Source organism: Sitophilus oryzae, unplaced genomic scaffold (assembly GCF_002938485.1).
Source record: "Sitophilus oryzae breed Bouriz unplaced genomic scaffold, Soryzae_2.0 scaffold_815_pilon_pilon, whole genome shotgun sequence".
Taxonomy (NCBI): domain Eukaryota; kingdom Metazoa; phylum Arthropoda; class Insecta; order Coleoptera; family Curculionidae; genus Sitophilus; species Sitophilus oryzae.
This window is the reverse complement of record NW_022147434.1, coordinates 2,062,349-2,085,438: the sequence shown is the minus strand read 5'-3', so window position 1 is coordinate 2,085,438 and position 23,090 is coordinate 2,062,349. Positions and strand designations below refer to the sequence as shown.

General features: G+C 31.4%; 3 protein-coding genes across 4 annotated transcripts in view; 2 read left to right on the top strand and 1 right to left on the bottom strand.

Moving 5' to 3' along the window:
• Nucleotides 1-15: 15 nt before the first annotated feature.
• LOC115889548 (eukaryotic translation elongation factor 1 epsilon-1) lies at nucleotides 16-853 on the top strand. The gene is made up of 4 exons (XM_030909585.1): nucleotides 16-228; nucleotides 293-487; nucleotides 539-634; nucleotides 685-853. Exons 1-4 carry the CDS (start codon nucleotides 145-147, stop codon nucleotides 832-834), a joined length of 525 nt encoding a protein of 174 aa, XP_030765445.1. The 5' UTR covers nucleotides 16-144; the 3' UTR covers nucleotides 835-853.
• A 2,933-nt stretch (nucleotides 854-3,786) lies between these two features.
• Nucleotides 3,787-10,468, bottom strand: LOC115889484 (transmembrane 9 superfamily member 2). The gene is made up of 4 exons (XM_030909488.1): nucleotides 10,089-10,468; nucleotides 9,435-10,003; nucleotides 9,076-9,382; nucleotides 3,787-5,535 (listed from the first exon to the last, which is right to left on the bottom strand). Exons 1-4 carry the CDS (start codon nucleotides 10,206-10,208, stop codon nucleotides 4,573-4,575), a joined length of 1,959 nt encoding a protein of 652 aa, XP_030765348.1. The 5' UTR covers nucleotides 10,209-10,468; the 3' UTR covers nucleotides 3,787-4,572.
• A 2,358-nt stretch (nucleotides 10,469-12,826) lies between these two features.
• The window catches only part of LOC115889564 (apoptotic chromatin condensation inducer in the nucleus), a 16,187-nt gene continuing 5,923 nt past the window's right edge, over nucleotides 12,827-23,090 (top strand). Inside the window, exons 1-4 of one of the 2 annotated variants that reach the window (XM_030909613.1) lie at nucleotides 12,827-12,933; nucleotides 13,117-14,476; nucleotides 17,767-18,349; nucleotides 19,860-20,019. In XM_030909613.1, coding sequence (XP_030765473.1) covers nucleotides 13,129-14,476; nucleotides 17,767-18,349; nucleotides 19,860-20,019 — 2,091 coding nt within the window. In that variant the 5' untranslated portion in view covers nucleotides 12,827-12,933; nucleotides 13,117-13,128. Of the gene's footprint in view, nucleotides 12,934-13,116; nucleotides 14,477-17,766; nucleotides 18,350-19,859; nucleotides 20,020-23,090 lie in introns of those variants that run through there. The other variant, XM_030909614.1, reaches the window with a different exon arrangement.

Here is a 23,090-nt window from a genome sequence, read left to right as displayed (position 1 = left end):
CAGTGACATTGACATTTCTGTGTTACTTAACCCTAACCTTACTTTCTGCTTTTGGTGAAGAGTTTTCTGATGTTTTTCTGTGAGAATTTTTATTCACTAGATACAAAAATCTAACACATAGGGAAAGAGATTAAAGCTTAAAACATGTTGAAAATATCACCACAAAATTTTACGGATTTGGCTAAGTACTTGAAAACCCCATTAGGCAAAATATCTACCAGTAATACTGTAAGAATTTTATAGTAATTAAAATTGGCCATGGACCCTAACGTTGCAACCGAAACATTTTTAGTTATTTACTCGCACTTTAAATAATAGTACATCAAAAGGAGCCATGAACATAATATTTGCTTTGTTGAAAGACTCCAACTCAAATTTGAGACCAACAAATAAATTAATTGAAATTGAAATTCGTCAATGGCTTGAATATATATTAATCTATGTGGGAAACGCAAGTAACAGTCAACATACTCAGAATATTTTAGCAGTAAGTGATTTTTCTTTCCATTGTTAATTTATAAATAATAGAAAATTCCAGGACTTAAATGACTTTCTAAAAGTTAAGACATATCTTGTGGGTAATGCCTTTACCATTGCAGATGCACTTTTATATTACGTACTCTTTAACGTTATGGTAAGCATATAACTCTTGAATTTATAAAATAATTAAATTTTCCCTTTTAGACAAATCTCTCTAATATTGACAAAGAAAAATACATAAATGTTTCAAGGTGGTTTGATAATATTCAACAAGATTCAACGTTAAGGCAGAACTATAATATAGTTGATTTTAGCACAAATTATTTGGCATCTATTGTTCCAGCAAAGCATTAAAGTATGGTCAAAATCTCAATATTTTATTTGTAATCTTTAAACGCCCTTTGGAAATATTTATACACTGATCAGGTCATGTAAAAGTGTGGTCTGGATTTTAATGTTAAGACAGTGATGCAGACAGCTTAATAAAAAATCAAATGTATTAAAAAGAGATAAAAATTGGGTTGATACATTTTTTCTATGCGGTATTTCCAGATTTTGCATCAAAATTTCAAACCGCACGTGTAGGGGTTTACAAAAAATGTAGCAATCGAAATGGAACTTTATTTTTCACAAATACTCATTTTTACTACAGCTGTAATAGATTACATTTAGCTTAGATATATTATCTTTATTTCTATATCTTGATATATGTATATATTATATTATAAATACATGAAGTACCGTACAGCATATACATATGAGGGCTTCAGAAGTGAACTGAATCAAGTCCAAAAAGAATTATGGAAAAAATGACAGTTAAAGTTTTTTAATGTTACTTAATTAAAATAAACAAGTTGGATAAACAGGCTATAGCTGCTTAAAGGCTGATTCATGGTACACCATGACGGGCCGGGGCCGTGCGACGGTGAAGGCACGGCCAAACATTGTCAAATGTTATTTATACCTATGCATTCATGCTAAGCCGAGCACGGGCCGAGCTTCGCCGGAACCCGTCCGAGAAATGTCGGTGTACATTTTTCCTCGGATCCGCTACGGTCCGGCCCCGTTGCGGCAAACATAAATGAGTCGCCCGGGCTAAATACTTCGTTCGTCTACGGGCCTATAGCGACTGTTTTCTAGCAGTGTTGCCGCACCCAACTTTTAGCGCGTACCACATTATAAACTAAAAATGTACCACTTTGGTACAATTTTTTAAAGCACAACAAAATACATCTGCAAATGACTTTAACCGGTTTGGTCGCTGTGAATTTCTTCATAAATTCCTACATAAAAAAACTTCCTGGAGAAAGACACAAATCGAGACGAAAAACATGAAATAGAAATTCAGAAAATCCAATTATAAGTATGTATAGGTTGAAGAAATCTAAGTAATTCTAATACTACACACAATACTTGGAAAACTTAAATTTTATTAAAAAAAAACGCAAATATAGAAGCATGTTAGAAAAAGTAAATTTTCAAGTTTTTTCTTTGGGTTATTTAATATAGGCAACGCTATGGACATTACAACGTTTATAATACGTCGTTAATTAATGCGGATTATCTCCGAATGGTATCGGTAAGCGCGTTTAATGCAATATCAACGACAATAATTATTAAATATCTATTCATTTTCGGTGCGCGTGGGAAATCATTATTGTACCAAATTATCCTGGATTTGAAAATGTGTACCACTGTACCAAATAGAATTAAAAGTATCAAATTTGGTACAAATGTACCACTGCGGCAACACTGTTTTCTAGAATATAATCGGCACGGACATGATCCCCGTTGTCCACTCGGTGTAGCATATATTGAAGGCCCGGACGTGGCCCGGTGTCTACTGCACGGAACGTGCCCGGCTCGGGTACGGCCCGGTGTACCATGAATCAGCCTTAATACGAGAAATGTGACTTGATTAATTTCCCTACTGGAAAAAGACAAAAAAACAATATTCTGTAAAAAAGACGATTATCTTAAAATAATAGGAAATTGGGCTCGATCCATTTTAATTCTGACCACTCCATATATGTAGGTTTCTAAGTATCTCAAGTATATTATCAGTACTGATCAGTACATTTACTATACCCTCTATATACCAATATAGAAGAACTTTCTTGTTCATATACCAATATATACAGATAATTTCCTTTAGCTCAGAGATGCTCTAGAACCCAGGGAACTCAAGAACTTCTATATTAGATAGTTTTCTTTTCAGAAAAATATAATTTATTTTAAAATAAAGAAATAACAGTAAAATCCAAGTAGAAATGATTCCATATAGTTTTTAGGGTTCCGTACCCAAAGAGTTAAATCGGGAACCCTATTACTAAGACTTCGCTGTCCGTCCGTCTGTCACAAAAGTCTATCTGATGAGCCGTTATAACTAGACAGTTAAAATTTTCACAGATAATGTATTTATGTTGCCGCTATAAGAACAAATACTAAAAACAGAATTGAATAAATGTTTATAAATAAAAAAGTACTTTCACTAAACATTATCTTTTAAGTAAGAATCTTTCAAGTCCTCGGTGGGCGCGTGGTTAAAGCGTTAGGACTTGCTATGACGTTGGAGCTGTAGTAAGGCAGGTTCGAATCCTAGTGAAGGCAACCTTTTTTAATCTTTTTTTTAACTTTTTACATATTTACTAATTTTTTTTTTAAATTACTTATACGCGCATTCAACATTTCAGCTAAATCGGGAAAAAAAGCAAAATAAAAACACTAAATCACCACAATACACCAAAACACTTTTACATTTACACTGGACGCGCGTTTCGTTAACCATGTTAGCATCATCAGCAGATGATTATAAACTCGATTTAGTGTTTTTATTTTGCTGTGTAACACCAAAGGTTCCAACCCTCAACTGTAATCGGGAAAAAAGTTTATAATAATATAGTGTCTAATGTTGTATAGATATTGAATGGTACGGACTTGACCATTTTTTTTTCTTTCTTAGGTATGAGCACAGAATATCTAGCTACGCAGTATTATATATGCGTAGCTAGATATTCTGTGGTATGAGCCTGTATGAGGTTTTATAATTGAATGATGGAAAACATTTTTTATGCGACGTTTCGCTCCAACAAATGAATTAGCACTCATTGTTGTCTGCACTCATTTGTACAGACTGATGCAACAAGACGACTTCAAGTTTTAGAATAAAGTGGCTGAAAAAACATAGTGGGCATGTTGGAGGGAAACGTCGCATAAAAAATATTTTCCATTCAATTATAAAACCTCATACCCAAGAAAGAAAGAAAACTATATGTATATAAACTAATGGTTCAAAGAAAAAAGAAATAGTAGAAATTAATTTTATATTACAATAAACACTAGTATTTTACAATAGCAGACTTTCAAATCACATAATAAGTATTATTTTTTTTTCAAAAGAATGTGCTTTTGACAAAAGAACAAAAATATTGAGACTATTTCTGAAGAATTAAGTGATGTTAGCAACTAAAATAGTAACCATATCTTGAATTTTTAACTTACTTCCAACAAATGTGAATGAAATATGTTTTACTGGCCGTAGTAATATTTTTGCTTTACATTTAATAAATTTATTTTATACTGAATAACAGTTCAAATAATTCTTTTGTATAGGGACATCATTGATAATCAAAATAAAAATGTATTCTTATAAAGATAGTGAATCAGAGAATGATAAAATATTATTGAGGATGATTTTTATCCTGATAAACTCGGAATCTACATAATAATTCAGTTTCTTGGCTAAAGCCATAAACATAAATAGGTATCTATACAATGTTATTTCTTTCACATTAGCTAATCATTACTGTAGGGTTGTTTTCCTATTTTAAGTCAAGTTTTCAGGTAATCATCTATTTTTATTATATTAAAATCTTGAATCAATAAAATAAATTACAACCCTAAGTTATGATATATTTAATGCACCTGTTAATACCAAAATAAAAAATTATCCATTTTTTGTAGTAAAATGTAGTAGTTTACAAACATTCAGTTGCTGTTGAACAGTAAGTATAAACACATTTATAGCTAAATAGTTTTTAAAAAACTAAGGGCAATAATAATACAATTTATAGTCCACTTAAAACAACTTCCTCAGTCAACTTTTACAACACTGTAAATCTTTCTTATAAACCAGAAACAAGCAAAGAACCCTATGGAACCAGTCAAAAGATTGAATAAAAATACCATTATAGTTGTATAACCGAAATATAAGAAGGCAGAGGCAGCATCCTCAATTTGAAGTTTTGTATTAAAGTAATAACAACAATATAGAAACAAGTAAACTGAAGTAAATCCAGATGTTAGATACGATCTCCACCACCAATGATAATCTTCAGCACAAAGATGGAAGTAGCATAATAAGATAGTAGTTTCAGCGCAAGTTATAACAAGAATTATAAAAACTAAGAATAAAAATCCAAACATATAATACATCTGTGCGGACCAAATGGAGTTTAAAATAAAAAATAACTGTATAAAAATACAGCCAAAGGGCAATACACCACCCATTATTATTCCAGGCATAGGCTGAGTATATACTGATTGTTCTGGAATTAACCTTGGAATTTGATTTGTACGTACAGGATGTTCAATAGCTCTCTTCCTAAATCCAACAAATGCTCCAACAAACGTTAGTGGTACAGACACTAACCACCATAATGCTAAAAGTCCAACTAGAGTACTAAATGGTATAGCGGCTGAACTATCCTTAACCCATAAAACTAAATTCATAACAAAAAATAGACCAAATACTATTCCAGGAGCGAGCATAGATGTTAACAAAACATTTGATTTCCATTTCTCTCCACCGAAACTTTTGTATATTCTAGCAGAAACATAACCAGCTGGTGATCCTAATAAAACATATAGTACCATTGCGCAAGTCATTAATGCACCTCGATTTGCTGGACTTAAAAAGCCTAAGCAAGCAAAAGCTAATGTTACAAGTGTCATACAGAATACTTGAATTCCTGAACCCAGAAGAACTGAGAGCAACATTCCCTTGCGAGGTGGTCTAAACACATCACCGTGTACTAGTTTCCACCCAAATTCCTCCTAAAAAAATGCCATATTATGTATATTTCAATATACAGGGTCCGGCAATAGTGCGTCGGGCATCTGTAGCTCCTAGAATAAAAAACTTAAGAATTTTGTTTAAGTGCAAATCTAAAGTATTTTCTAGGATGTTATTCCAGGAAAATATTTTAACTTCTAGAGGGTGGCTCAAAAAAGTGTGAGTGTATTGGGATGATTTTTTTTAAATGGAACACCCTGTATATTATTGCATTTTTGGTTTCTTTTCAGATCACTTTACATAATCCTAAGATATGAGTAAATATATTTCGATAGTTTCAGAGATATTAATAAATAAATAAAAAATATATATTTTTCAGCCTTTCTCAAAAAAATTATTAAAAATACAAGAACTGTCCTGAAATCAAAACTATATTAGATATTTACTTACTTTGCTATAAACATGGTAATTGTACATCATAGAGGATGTTCAAAATTTTACGCCAAACTTTCTAAAATAAAATAATTTTTCTTCATTTTTTTAAATGGAACACCCTGTATATTATTTTTTCAATAGATGGAGAGTTAAAAAATAAACAGTTTTTGTATTTAGAGTATTTCAAAATTTTTAACGGTTTCGCAGATATTTGCGGCTTTATATTTCATATGGTATTTTCCATAGTAAATTTTTATCAAAGCCACCCAATGATTTTTTTCTCGTATTTTACCGTTGAGAGAGCCATATGAAATAATACTGCGTGTACCTACGAAACCATTAATAATTTTGAAATACTTTAAATACAAAAAATGTTCATTTTTAATTTTCCATCTAATAGAAAAATAATATACAGGGTGTTCCATTTAAAAAAAAACAAAGAAAAATTATTTTATATTTTGAAAAGTTTTGCGTAGAATTTTGAACATCCTGTATGATTTTAGATTACGATATGTATAGCAACGTTAAATATGTACCATTTAAAGTGAATACCTAATACAGTTTTGATTTCAGGACAGTTCTTGTATTTGTAATATTTTTTTTAATGAAGGTTGAAAAATACATTTTTTTTTATTTATTTATTAATATCTCTAAAACCATCAAAATATATTTATTCATATTTTAGGATTATGTACAGTGACCTGAAAGGAAGCCAAAAATGCAATAATATTAGTGATGGGCAAAACTGTTATTTTTAGATAACAGTTGAAACTGTTATAGTTATTTATAAAAAACAGCTTAAAATAACAGCTTAAAAATAACAGGTTTCTTTATTTTATTGCTAAATATCTGAAAGAATATGAGGCGGTCACCGCCAGGCGTATTAACGCAGTTGCAACAATGACGTGCTCGGTGGTAGATTTCCAGGGTGTCATAACATTTCTAAATATCGATTGTTATCTAAAATACCTCTCTAAAAACGGGGGTTGTTTACAAATAAGCGCTGTTTACAAATTGCGATATAAAAAAGCCAAAATGCCGCCACTCGTCTATATCTATAAATTCCGATCTACCTACGCCCTACCCCTCGATCCGCGTAGATTCTGAATTGCGTAGCAGTGTACAGGGTGCATCTCACTCGACGGGCGAGAAGCTCTTCGTTATGATTTTACCATTTGCGGTCAAAAAATAGCAATATAAGAAAATGTGTAGTATATTCTTCATAAGTAAACCAACTACACACTAGAGTTCGAATTAATTTTACACTTAAACTAGCATGTACAGTTTGACAAATATAGGAAGAGACTTGGGGATAGCACCGGTCGCGCACACGATAGAGAGAGAACGCATTCGGCGGAAGAGAGATGCAGTTACGCTACGAAAAATCTGATTGAAGCAAATTTGTGGGATGTCCACTGCGCATCGGGGGGCGTCTCTTATTTTATATTTCTCACGTCTCTAGCTATACTTGTTAAGTTGTACCCGCGACTTCGTTCGCATCGAATTATTAATTTGTAATGGTGATGATAAAGCAAAGCAAGAATTTCCATTAACATACAAACTGGATAAAATTTTCTCACATTTGCCAAAAATATGCTTTAAACGTCGAGCAGTTTAAGCAGAATCGTGGTTAATCAATTACTCAACTTTTTGGAACACCCTGTATTATTTTTTAAAAAATTTCAAAATATGTAAAAAAACAAAATAAATTATGCGTGTCCAATCGTTTTCCCGAAAGACTAACCGTTTTTTAAATAATAAATATTGTAATATTTGAGGGGCGTTTTCACCCTCTTGGAATTTGAGATTCGAGAAACCCCTCCTTATCGCACCTCTACACCCCACAGTCAATCCGTTTACCAAAAATCAGCTTTAAACGTCAAGCAGTTTAAGCAGAATAGTGATTACTCAGTGGTCATATTTTATGAAACACCCTGTATATATTTTGTAAAAATCTCAAAATATGTAAAACAACAAAATAAAATATACGTGTTTAAGAGTTTTTTCGAAAAACTCACCAGTTTTTAAATAAAAAATATTCTAATATTTGAGGGTGGTTTCACCCCCTTAGAATTTGAGTTTCGAAAAATCCCTTCTTATCGCACCTCTACACCCTAAAGTCAATCCGTTTTCCAAAAATCAGCTTTTTACGTCAAGGGCTTTAAGCAGGATCGTGATTAATCAATGACCAGATTTTTCAAAACACCCTGTATACATTTTTAAAAAATCTTAAAATATTATTCTGAAAATTTTTCAGAATAAATAAATACTTAAATATTGAAACTTAATAACAAAGTATTGAAACATACAGCGCCATAATATCTCGACCTCCGCCCGTTATGCTCGTAACAGGTTGAAAAACAATATGTATCTAAAACAACTGATGCGTTATTCTCCAACCTGTTTCAAACCTCCGATTATCTCGAACGCCGTTCTGTTATGCTCGTAACAGGTAAAAAAACAACATAGCTAAAACAACTGATGCGTTATTCTCCAACCCGTTGCGAGCCTCCATCGACAATCGACCGATGCAGCAGCGCTCCTTTCCCACTCCTGTTATCTCGACAGCCAGGCGTTATGCCCGCAACTGTTTCAAAAAAGCTGCTTCTTTTATATCCTATTATTTTTAAGCTGTTGTCAGCCCAACACGACGCGCCGCGCCGTAGCGCATACCCCACTCCGTTGTCCGTTGTATCTCGCCGCCTGTATCGATGGTTGTCGAAATAATAGGTTTTCCATCCATACTAGTTGTTTTTTGGAATTGCTTCGAGCAGCATCGAATTTCGTGGCGGTGCAGAGCGCCGACTTCGTTTCACGAACACTCGATCTCTGCGTGTCGTTATTTTATATCTGTTATTTTTTAAAAGCAGTAACGGTTGCGTTATGTTATTTCTAAATAATTGTTGTAAAATAACAGATAGTTAAATAACAACCCATCACTAAATAATATACAGGGTGTTCCATTCAAAAATAATCATCCTGATCCACTCACACTTTTTTGAGCCACCCTATAAAAGATAAAATATTTTCCGGAAATACATACTTTAGGTTTATACTCAAACAAAATTGCCAAGTTTTTTATTCTAGGAGCTATAGATGCCCGACGCACTATTGCCGGACCCTGTATAACTGTACCAAATTCTTACTTGAGCGTCTTCTCCATTGTCCATTTGATTATATCTTGCAATATCTTTGTATAAAGTTCTCAGTAAAATCATTCCAACCATTCCTGAGAGGAACAATACAATAACCAGTGAGTTCAAAATACTAAACCATTGAATATTGGGATAGGGCATGGACTCCAATATATAATCCCATCTTGACGACCATTTCACAGAATTATCTTGAATAAATATTACAGAATATGAATATTTTATATTAAATACTTCATCTTTCCCTAAAGGTTTTGGAGGAAATTTCAACATTTTTGTATTAGCTCCATCACAAGAACCACTAAAAAACAACTTTTATTATTTATAATTATGAAAGTTTTCTGGCATCTTACGAGGAATGATCCACGCTCCTTGGAGTTACTTTTACAGATATGATCCTTCCCCCATTGCTACCAAACTTAGAACCCCATTCTTCTTTAGCACCTGAATGGTAAGTAATTCTCAGATCAACATGATTATAAATATAGTATGCAGGTTCATTTGATGGTTCCATATCACAAGTTGACCCTTTATTTCGAGAATAACAACCCATTCGAAAGCCTGTTGTACAGTAAATATGATTATTTTTTTTATCAGAACAGTAAGTTACTGGCATGTTGTCAACTATCCAATGGTGGTTGTAGCCCAAACTAATTCCTTTTCTAAGGGTAGCTAGACGCATGTTATCATCTTTATTGTTGCCATTGTAGTGTCTATCGCAAAGATGAACACAACTAGCATTTTTCATGAAACTGATTTTATAAGGGGAGGGTCTTATTCTCTCTCCAAATACAACTTGGCCCAAGTTTTCCACTGGCGATTTTGAATCATCTTCTGACAAACAGAAATCAAAATGACTATATTCATATGGTATAACTGATTCTTCTGTATTCAGCCGATTAACGTATAAGGTGACTTCCGACTATAAAAAATTAATCTTTGTCAGAATTGTGTATAAGAAAAAATAAACTAAGGTAAAGTATAAGTAAACTTTACTGTGACTTTACCTTACAGTCTTTAGTTTGATCCTCTTCTTTGCAGTAGTTAACTGGAGCCAAACCCGGTAAGTAAAAAGAACTAACATAAATAATATTAAACAATAAAATTATAGCACTAATTTTCAGCATTCTGTCCAGTTGATCGTCATCAAAACTGCAACATAGACGTTTTTTGAAGATTAAATATCTACCACGTCATTTAATATTTTTTGAACTATTGTTACTCAAATATTCAGAAGAATCTTTTTGTCCTAATTCTTAGTATGTGGTAACTAGTCACACTGCAGTAGCAATTATATTTATAAAAAATAGTCAGCTTTAAACAAGTCAGCAATAAATTTTTACTGTTCTTTTTACTGTCCCATATACGTACCATAGATGAAGAAGATCAGTTAATTTTTAATACTTGACACCAGGGATATATATATATAAAGTCATGATATATATATATAATCGAAAGTAGTATTTGTTATGGTATTTATCTATTCTCTGGTATTTATCTTGTAAAAAACATAGATTTTGTGTCCGCGGTTTTTTTAAGTTCTATAAAAAACGCATTTTTTGGTATTATCCAATTTTTTTTATTTTGCTTATAAATTCCTTTTTGTGATATGTAATTTTTTTATATTTGAACGTGTATTTTACACCAAACTTATCCCTGGCCTAGTGTAATTAAATGTTTGGAAATATAAAGTAACTTATGAAAAAAAAATGGGTAAAGGTGTGGATCCGGTGGCTGACCTTGAAGGCCATATTTGCTGCATTTGATCATCGATACTACGCAAGCGCACATCTTCGATGTTGCCAAATTGCAGTTTATTTTCGAATTATTTGCAGTTGAAAATTTTTTTTTTAATCAATAATAATACAAATTCTATATAATTAATTTTATAATTTCAGATTTATCTTGATATCCAAAATTCAGATAAGAAGGATAATAAAGATTGTGAATTGAAAGAGTTATGAATATATAAAATTGTAATAATAATAACATTTATTTATACATTTACATTAAAATTAAAAATTATCATGTACGGATTTCTTCTTAATGGTTTTAAACTTATTAGAATTATTTTATTTCTTTCAAGTTATTTAATTTTTAGTTATTTACAGGCAACAATAGTTTTGATTATATGTATTGATGTTTTGAAATACTACCATGACGAGTCTTATACATAACAATACACGTCAATGGGAGATAGAGGTAACATCTTACCTATAATGTTACTAATATAATATACTTTGATTATAATATTTTAATTTTTTTTTCATTATAATAATTTCTTAAAAATATCAAGTTAGTGGATTAAGAGCAATTTTAGACATATATTTTATCGAAGAGTGTGTTGATAAGACTAAAATAAGCTTTATGTTTTATCTTTTTCTCTTTAGAAGGGAGATGGTTTGTGTCGTAGAATACATTACAGTATTTAATATTGTGTACTTTGATATTCTTTTCTTAAGTTACTGCAATTTCTTGTTTCCTATAATGCCAAATCTTGACAATATGGTGAAGGTTGAGTTTTGATCTTATTAGTTTTACACCTGTGTTTATGCAAGACCAAATTAAGATTAGTTTGTAATTAGTTTGTGATTTATATTAAGATCTTTCTTATAATATTTGTCATATCTTAATCTTAATACTATATTATGCTTTGTCTGGAAAATAAATGTTAAAATATCTTAATTTTGCATATCCTATTCCATCCTTCCATTAGGAAAAATATGGTTTATAAATCATATTATGCTAAGAAAATCATATAAATTAGGTGTAAGAATAGAGAAATCTTAAGGTAGCAGAAAAATTAATGCAATATATGTATAAGCAGAATTAAACAAGTTAACTGTAAATGTTGCTCAAGCTGATTCTACAATTTTAATTACGGAGGCTAAAAGGCCTTTTAAGGCCTCCATAGTTTTGATGGAATGTTAAAAAAAAACCTATTATGAACATGACATGGAGCTACAGCATTTAAAAATAAAAAAAAACTTGGACACATCCCTTTTAATATTTACCGAATTTTTAATAAAGCACTTTTTAAACGTATAGTTGCGTATAGCATAATAATGTAGAGCAATTAGATTAATTATAGGAATCTAGAATTTTATTTCTATTTAATTTTATTGACTATAAAAATACATAATAAGCGTTCACGTTTCATGTGTTGTGCGAAATATTAAAATAATAATATAAATAATATACCGCGTACTATGATTGAAAAAAATAGCGTCAGCGATAACTATGAAATGAAGATCGCTGATATTTTATATGGGAAATGTCCTCAATCGTCATTTCCCAGCCAACTGGACGCCGATTTTTCGATCATACTGTATATATTGACAAAAAAACACAGAAAAGCACATATTTGATTTCTACTGAAAATAATTCCAAAATAACTTGCAATCTGGCAACATCGAAGATGTGCGCATGCGTAGTGTCTGTGACTATATGCAGCAAAAACTCGTTTCAAGGTCAGCCACCGGATCCACACCATTACCAAAAAATGTTATGGAAATTAAGAAAGAAAACTTCGGCGTAATATAGATAGTAAATATAAAATAGCAAATAGTAAAAAGCGTAGATAAGGATAATATATATATGATATATATTATATTATTGCTCTTTGATGGTATCAATCATACACCAATCATATAATCCAGCCACATTTAACTAAAATAAATTAATTTATATATGAAAAAACATAGACACCACAGAGCAATAAGTAAGCTCTTCAAGCTTGTTTGACGTTTATGACTTTTGACGCTTTGTTTGCTAAAAAAGTTTTTCAGAGAGAGCATTTTAGTTAGGGATAGATTTTCCGGTTTTGTTTTATAAGTTTAATATTATATTGTGGTGAGTTTTTTTTACATTGAAAATTGTTAGTAATTTTAAAATCATCATTAAGGTTTGTTAGTTATAAATATAAACTAGACTTGGTAAAATTTTTTAGTCGGCCCGAGACGGCCTAATAAAATTTCATAAAATAACATGTCCTTTTTTTTTAATTTAAAACTTCTTTAAAACCATTTTTTATAGAATCGGATAAAGATGGTTCGAAAAAGCACCAGATCTACATTAAGAGGAGCTGAAAAAACTAAATCTGAGACTTCTAAAAGAACTCGAACAAGAACTTCCACTCGACGTAGGAAGTCGTCAACTAGTGAGGATTCTGATGAGGAATTAAAGAATATCGCGAATAAGTCACCTGACAGGTCAGAAAAAGATTCGTCAGAGAGTGACTCTCCAGATCGAGACTCTAAAAAACCTTTTAAAAAAAGAATTAGAGGTAGAAATCGTGAATCACCAGTACCTAAAATAGATGATCAAACTGAAGATGTAAAAGAAGGGAAAAGAGGTAAAGGTAAGTCTAAAAGTAAAACTAAGTCAAATAACTACACAGCCAATGTTGAATCTGAAAATGACAATATACAGGTGACAAAAGAGTCACCCGGCAGCACTAAAGAGGAACAACAAATTGATGAATCTGAACGAAATATATCAGATGCTGTGAGTACTGGTGAGAATAATGAGGAAGGAACTAAAGGAGAACAGGAGACTGTGATGTCTGATAATACAGAGTCTCATGAAGTAGTGGAAGTTAAGGAGGGTGAAGATAATGTATCTACTGAAAAAGACAATATAGATGAAACACCTGTTAATTTAAATATGGATACTACTAATTATTCTAAAAGTACTGAAGAAGTAAATACTGGCAAATCATTGAATGAATATAATTTACACGAAACAAGCAGTAATCTGGAAGAGCCACATAATGAAGAGAAAGAAATAACTATCACAGAGAGCACCGAAGAGAAAAAGGTAACTGCTTCAGAGAGTATTGAAGAGAAAAATGTAATTTCTTCAGAGGGTACTGAAGAGAAAAATATAGTTTCTACAGATACTAATGAAGATACAACCGAACAGTCAGTTGAATTGCCACCATTTAGTACGAATGATAATAGTAGCAGTAAAAAAGATGTGAAGAAAAAAATTTGTTTAAAAAGAAATATTGACATAAAAACTACTGTTCCTGAAGACCTAAACATTAATGAAGGGCATACACCTGAAGTATCTCCTAGGAATGACAACGAAAAGTTTGTCTGGGGTTCTTCATATGAATCAAATAATGAAAAAACTAGGAAAAAAAGTCCAAAAAAAGATGAAACAACTGGTATCAGGAATACCAGAAAAAGGATTTCTTTAAAAAGGTTAACTACAGATGAAAGGAGTACAAAAATTATAGAATCTAAAAATGGTGGTACTGAATTGGAGAGGAGCTCTTCTCTTCAAGAACATAATGAGAAAACAAAGGAGCAGGAGGAAGCATCGTCTGCTAAGTGTGAGGTGAAAAGAAGACATAGTTCAGCCTTTGAGAAGTCTCCTAGGAAAAACGAAGGTAACCTTATATTTTTAATAAGTTTTTATTTATATTACATACAAATTCTGTAGGTAATAAATGTTAGTTATTAAAATTTTTATAAAAAAATATTTCTTACAAAAATGCATGGATAATAATAATAATAATAATAATAATAATAAATGTCTTTATTTCCAAGTCAGTAAATAGAACAATTTAATTATGTATGACAGAAGATAAGTAATAATAATAATGAAATCTATATGTACAGCCAAGGATAATCAAACTTATTAGTTATACAACAACAAATAACAGACCCGGAAAGGAGCGAAATATAATAAGAAAGTTATAATTACTTAATTATTTAAACACAAATATCAGATAGGCTATTGAAACATGTAAGTCATACTGACTTATCTTAATATTATTTTTGACAAGTATTAAATAAAAGCAAAAATGCAAGAAAAAATGTATAATCAGTCAGTTTTAAGTAAATTTCCAAATTTATCGTTTTACTACACGTAACGTATATTATATAGTTACTTACTAGTGAAAAGTTATTCCCTTATTTAACTTATTTCTGCTTATTTCACACTACACAACTATCTATTTTACAGCCTTTTTCGGTAAATCTCAATAATGTCACTTAATTCAAAGTTTGACACAAAATTTCCTTCTAGATTTACCACCTCCAAACAAAACCAATTGTACAGTATATGTCCCCAGATTCCCTTTACTAGAGGAAATTTTTTTTTATTAACTCTTTGAGAAAAATGCATTCTTCATAAGAGTTTTTGCTTGTTCTAGAATGGTTAATCTCGTTTATACTTTTCCAAATTTCCATACCATTTTAGAGAGAAATAAAAAAAAAATATAAATATAGTTGATTTTTCTCCCAGAGTCCCAAAAATCAAAACGCATTTCTATGGTAACATCATTTCGTTTTTATTCTTTGATGGATGGTTATTACAGAGACCACTTTCTTAGTAGTGAATCAGTAGTTATCTTTGGTTATTAATTTTGATTAACGTCACATTTTTTTGCTATTTTAAAATGTTGATATAAACACAACATTTATAATCACCTCCTCTGTAACACTGAACTAAATAAATTTTGTGCTTCTTTAATACATTAAAACAATAAAAAATATAATGTTAATCAAAATTAATAATAACCATATCTATCATGGAACAAAAACGAAATGATATTTTCATCGAAACGCATTTTGATTTTTAGGCCTTATAAACCGACAGAGTACCTATTGTAGGACAAGCAAAAACTTTTATGGAAAGTGCATTTTTCTCAAAAAGTCAAGAGTAAAAAAGTTTTTCCTCTCGCGTGGACAATCTGGGGACATACTACAATAAATAACATAAAATAAGTTCAGTTTCCGAATCAGCTTTGTTTCATAGCTTCAGCTACAGGGTGTTAAGGGTGTTAAATACTTAATAATCTGTCAGTTTATTATAATTGTCTTCCAAGTACTTTTAGTGATTCAAATGAAATTTTTAGGGTAAAAGTTACTGTAAGTGCTATATATTTTAATGCTAAAAAAGTGTCGATAAATTGATTAGGAATGTGCATATAATAATAATAATAATAATAAGAAAATTTATTGTAATTTGTGTACATAGATTAGATACAACCAAAAGAATTATAAAACACAATAAACAAAAATATAAAGAAAAGAAAAATATACAAAATTACAAAAAGACTGGAAATACAGCATAACTGATCAAGTTCCAGCCTTGTTTAATGCATTAACATGTAAATAGCAATAATATAAAAAAAAAGAAAATATAAAAAAGAAATACAGGGTTTGCTTAACAAATTAAAATTTAAAAAGGAAAAAGAAGAAACTTAAAAATAGAAATTATATGTAAAATTGTTTAGGAAAACACTAAAAGGAAAGAAGCGCTGCTCAAGTATAATTTAACATTGTTGATCTAGAAGGTGTCGCTTTAAATGCGATTTAAAACTATGAATATATGGGTTATCACTGGAATATTAATAAAAAACATGTGCGCCACTGACTTTTTTCTTTTGATATCAAAATTGTGTAGGCCGTTTAATGTCAATTAAAAGTTATCTTTTGATATTTTGTCGAATTTGGCCTTCTTGATGAGATAAACGCAATTTTATTAATCATAATTAATAAAATAAAAATAAAATTAATAAAATATATATTTTACCTAATTTATTATTAAATATTATTACTATTAGTTATTATTACTATTAGTCCAACCTACAGCAATTTCAAATCAAAAATAATGGTATTTAAGAGAATTACAAAAAACTTAATTTTAAAAGTTTTAACATCCTGTTGCTGTAAAACTATGCATTTCTATACCCATGTTTATAGGGACTTTTTTTATAATTATTTTTGATGAGAAATAAATGTGTAGTTATTTTAAAACTTTCGCAAGTTAATGATATATTACATTTTTTTAAAGGTTGCTATTAGACTTGGATCAAGGCAAATTAAAAAAATTGCGTTTATTTCTTCAAGGAGGCCGAAATCGACAAAATATCAAGAGACAACTTTTAAAGGCATTAAACTGCTTACACTATTCCGCTAACAAGAGAAAAAAAGTCAGTGGCGTATATGCTTTTTTTAGAAAAATATTCCAGTAATAACCCATATGCACGTCCCTGGTGAATATGTCCACACTTTTTGAACTTTAAAATATGTCGCATTTATAGTAACTTTTACCCTGAAAATTTCATTTGAAACGATAAAAGTACTTGGAAGAAAATTATCAAAAAGTATCAGTAAAAACTTTCAAGACAACCCAACTATAGGGAAATTAAAATAACTTCCGTTGCACATCATAATACGACCACCAGCAAACTCCATAAGACGACGCATGATGACGTGCAACGGAAATTGTTCCAATTTCCCTATAGGTAGTTATAGTATTTGTTATGAATAAAATCTAGAAATGTTTTAATATGTTGGTTGATATTTATTATAACTTTTAAACCGGATTTAGATCAGTAATTAAAGTATGTATATTAGGTGCCTTCCTTACTAACAAAATAAATAACTGTTGAGGAGTTTTACGATTTACTGAGCTTTAAAACACCAATAGATAAATAATTCCTTTGTAAAGACATGGTAAACTTTGGCAAAATTGTCAAAATTTATCATATTCTATGATATTCGTTCATTCTAACAGTAAAACAATAAACAATTTATGTCATTTTTTCCATGTATTTTTAAATTATGCTGAGGATTCTGATGGCCTAAATTTGATTACTGTTTTTGTATTAACTTACTGAATATTAAATATGCACTATTTTTCTCATTTTTCTTTTGTTCTTAACAGAAAAATCTCCACGAATGAAGAAACCAACAAAAGTTGTTAAACTTAGGAGAAAGTTAATTTGTGGTGATGAAGAAGCAACACAAAAAGATATTGAGCACAGGAAAACAAAATGGACCAAGTCTGATATATTTAGCAGTATAAATATTTTAAAGCTAGATACATTAAGGGAACTATGCCCTAATCTTGATTTAATACCAGATAATGAAGTAAACCTTGAGTTGGTAAAGGAACAAAGGGTGTCAGAAAAGGAAAGACAAAAGTCTTTTAATGAAATGGAAGCAGAAGAAATGGAAAAAATTGAAGCTGAACTTAATGCCGAACCTGAAGATTTAAGGGAGAAAGAAAATATCATTGCTATGAATAGGAAAATTAGCATCGTTGATGATACGGCCAGTAAACTAAAGCCACCTCCAAGTCCTGCAAGAAATCCTGTTTCAGATGTTTTATACATAACTAATCTAGTGAGGCCTTTTACTGTAAAACAGCTTAAAGAACTGTTGGAAAGAACGGGAAAAATTAGAGAAGATGGATTTTGGACTGATAGGATTAAATCTAAATGTTATGTACACTATGAAACAACTGAGTAAGTAGCTATAGAATTATCTAATACACTACTAATCAGTGGAATGCATATAATGTAGACAAAAAGGCCTACCTCAGACAGAATCATAAAATCTTTTTATATTATTACATTAGACGTTTTTATCTTATTTTTATTCTAGAGGATTCCTAAGATATATTTCAACTATTTTCGGTTACTGCCGTCATCGCGAAATTTCTATACCGGGTTCGTCTCAAAAATGGCCCACCCCTATACCTTTTTTGTTTTTTCAGATAAAATATCGAAAATTTAGTATTGTAGCATATGACATAAATTAGGACTGATTGCCATTTTGAATTCTTTGCGGTCACTTTCTGTTTCACCGAAAATGACTACAACTTTTGATTTTTAAATGGCACCCTCGGTATTTTATTACTTTATTTGATTGAAAATGACTTTTGACATTTTCGAATATGGTTTATTTGAAATTGCAACATGCGATTCGTAACGACAGTTTGACTCGATATACCAAGTGTGTGGTACCAAATTATTCTTAAAAAAATGTTTTTTTTAAATATGCTAATGAGCCACCCTCGTTCCATTTAAAAAAACTGAGATATGATTAAAAATACGATATGGGCATCTTTCAAATGGCCAGGACGAGACACTAAAAATATTAGACGATCAAGTTTATTTTTCCAAGGTTCTGTGACTAAAAATTAGTGTTTTTAACACAGCCATGGCACTCTAGATTGAAATTTAAAATACAGTTTTGTTTCAAGCGAAAATGTCAACAGTTGACATATGATATGTCATAGTCAGAGTGTCATTTTCTCTCGGATAAAGTAAAAAAATATCGTGGGTGCCATGTAAAAATCAAAAGTTCTAATTATTTCCGGTGAAACAGGAAGAATACATCAATCAATCCTAATTTATGTCATATACTAACTTAACCAAATCTCGGTTTTTTTATCTGAAAAAATAAAAAAGTTATAGAGGTGAGCCACACTTTTGCGATTCACCCGGTATAATATTTTCCAAAAAGTCGTTCTGTATGATTTCCGCGAAGACGGATTGATTTACTTTAGGCTACGCGCTGACATGCAATTTTTAATCGGCCAACTTAGTTGCAAAAGTGAAAACACTCCATTCTTATGGAGCCGATCGGCCAACTATTTGATCGCATGTTAGCGGCTTCATAAGAATACAATGGTTATAAATCTGCAACTAAATGAACAGCCGACTGAAAATTGCCTGTCAGCGCATAACATTATATTAAAGAAAATCGAAAAATACAAACGTTTCTCTTTTAACCTCATAACGTGGTCTTGGGATTGAAATTTACCACACCTAAAAATATGTGCATTTATTTACCTGTGTTAGCTACTTAATTAACTATATTATTCTTATTTTATTAATTTACCATTTTTTCCTACCCTGCTTAGATTTTCATTGCACGACACTGCTATTAACGAAATTTAATCATTACTAGGAATAACCTTAACATCAATTTTTATTTAAAAAACTATTTACTATTGTTTGCCTTTTTTAGGGAAGCGGAGGCGACACGGAATGCACTACATGGAGTTAACTGGCCAATTGGTAATGGAAAGAAACTTATTATCGAATACTCAACGGTGGATGTTTTTGAGACTGCTAAGAAACCGCCTATAGTGCTGAGAAAGGAGAAAACACCAGAAAAAGAAATTAAGGTAACGACATGGTTTACAAATATATCAGTTAATAGTAGAAGTTACTTTGAACTTTATAAAGAAGTTTAATAGAATCTCTAAGACATAGGCAAATGAATTAAGTTGAATTATTAAACAAATAACGTTTCTGAGGCCAAATTTAGAAATAGCATAGCTATATTATACAAAATAAGTACACTGTACAGCTAATTTAAAATCAAGATTTATTTTTTTGTTTTTTAAACAGTATCATTTTGGTTCTAAGGGGGTCTAAAATTTTTTAAAATATTTAAATTTTACACTTTCATAAATGTATTTTCTATTGTATATAAAAAACGATTATGACATGAAGTAATTTTTAATATACTAAGGGCTGGCAAAGGTAAGTCTTGGGTCGAGATTTCCGTATGTAAGAAGAGTACAATGCGTTTATAATGTACTGAACAAAGAGAGAACAGTAAACACGTTGCCAAACGTATTGAAATGAATCGAGAAACTGTGCACATTGCTAAGTAAGAGACGTGGAAGGGGATATAGCAGATTTGTCGCAGTTGACCGGTCGACCCAATCAGTACCTCTGTCAGTTCTTAAAGTTCTAGGGAAAAGTGTACACATCATGCGTTCAGCTTCACGATTTAATTACGTCTCGTGATGCTTTATTTTTGTTTATTTATTAACGAGTCGCTATAATTTTCGCTATAGCTTGAAAATTTTTAAGTGCAAGCTAGAAACACTTGAATTTTTGGTAAAAATAAGTGGAATTGAGTTGGTTTTCGACAGTGGTCGGGCTATTAGAACTCTGAATTCAAAAATCGATATCTCCAAATCTATTAGAAATAATTATTGATTGTAGTTTTTTTAAAAACTTTCTTAATATTTCTGCTGCATTTTCTTCATAGACAGTAAGTGAAAATCTTTATCAATAAAAAAATTACACGACTGCTGAAAATTGCTATGCTCTAAAAGTAAATAGATGGGTTATTTACAATTTTTGAATGGAAAAAAACAAACTTATCGATTTTTTCTTATGTAAACATATTGTAAAAGATCCTATCTTCAAAATAAAAAAAGTTTCAATATCTAAAGTGTTTCTTGAGTTATGGCGTGGTATGTGTTAAAAAGTTGAGTTTTTAAATTACCGCGATTACTGACGTTTTCTCGTTATAAAAAAAAATGACACCTTAAAGATATCCTTATAATTCCATTTCAGATGCTCAGAAACATTTCTAATGATTTTATCTAGTTATCTTTTCGAAAAAAAGTCTTTTAAAAATAAGCTGTTTGCGATCGTCATTTTACTTTACTTGATAGGGAAAGTCGTACCGGCAACGTCGCAACAGCACTCCGTCGCATTTCTCTCACTCCGACTTAGTAAGATCCCTATGCGGTTTACTTCCACACATGTAAATATTGACCCAAGAGTAACAGTTGCCAGCACGGTATGATTAGTGAATAGAGACCTAGATAGAGACTAATGTTTTTTTATAAGATATTGTTTTACATTGTATGTTAGAAATGGATTAACTTAATTTGAGCAGGATGTTTTTCCCGCCACATCCAAATATTTGAATTAAACTACTTAGAAACCAGCATGTATGCACTTCATCAGAGTGGTCTTTCTATGGAGTGTAGAGATGAGGGGAAATATCTCTCATGGGACTTTATTTGAAAAAGTGGTCACAAAAATGGGAAGAATAAAGCTACACGCACACTGGTGCGATCACGGCCGCCATCACGGTCACGATCAGGGCAGCGATCATTCTAGCACACACCAACGCGTTTACGTTCAATAAAAATGTATACATATTATGTACTATCCAATCCAATTGCAACTCCAATTTTGTCTCAAACTTTTTATTTTTAATTCTATTATTTTTGTAATTTGGATCGAATAAATCATATAGAATTTTGTGTATTTTTACAGGCTTAATTAGCTGCTCTGTTAACTCCATTTCTAAATTGCAACAAGAAAAAACACAAAAAATAACGGAAAACTCCTATCAGTTGAGTTGCGATCACGCGATCTCTGATCGCCATCTGATCACGCGATCAAACTCGAATCTGATCGCCACCGCAGAATAGAACGCCGCCAGGCCGCTTCGTCTCCAAAAGTCGATCGCGCCAATGTGAAACGGCTCATATGTATTCTTCAGCAACTTTTGGCCGCGGCCGCGTGGAGATCGTGATCGTGGCCGTGATAGCACCAGTGTGCGTACAGCTTAAGGGTTCACCAAATGACAACGGTGGCGCTAATGACGCATAAGCCTAAAAAATGAAAAGTAACCATTTAGAATGTAGAATGAGTAAGAGGGGGGATTAATCACTGCGACCTTAAAGATCTATTGTGTGCCGCCCTTCCTTGAGTCATCACACAGTCTATAACCCATCGTACCCCTGTTGTAGAGGGGACAGGGTATTTCCCATCCGCCTTTGACAACAGTTCTTCCTCCGAGGGTGCACACCCATCCACTGTTGGAGTTTGGCCCTCCGTGCCGCCCTTCACAGTCGAGGAGCTTACCTCCGGCTGAGGAACCCGTGAGGTGGAGGCTGGAGGATCTGTCTCCATTTTCTCCACCTCTTTAACTTGGTCTCTCCTTAGACCTGATACCGTTGTTGTCCCATATCTGTCCTGTAAAAGTAACCATAGATAAGAGAATAAAAGTAATATAACCAGACATTGCCCAAAAAAGCTTTGTTTTTATTTTTTAGAATATAAAACAATTTTTTTTATAATATATTAGAGGCCCAGTCTATTGCTATTGAATAAAAATCAATAATATATTTCATGTGACATGAAAATAAAATTTGTATTTTTTTGAAACCCGCGCTTTCACGTCAAATATTTATCTCTTTTGAATCATTTTCTGTTCTACAAATTTTCGGCGCACATTTTAAATTTTAGGTTTTTGCTACAGCAGCGCCATCTTAAGTCTTCCCTTTTTTATGACCATTTTTTAATGCACGAATATATTTCTCCTTACCTCTACACTCCATATCCTGGTCATAGGTAACATAGTATTCTATGGTATCTATGGTTCTTATCTGGAAGTTACTTATTTACTTAGAGGAAATTTTGACTGTTTTTTTTTGAA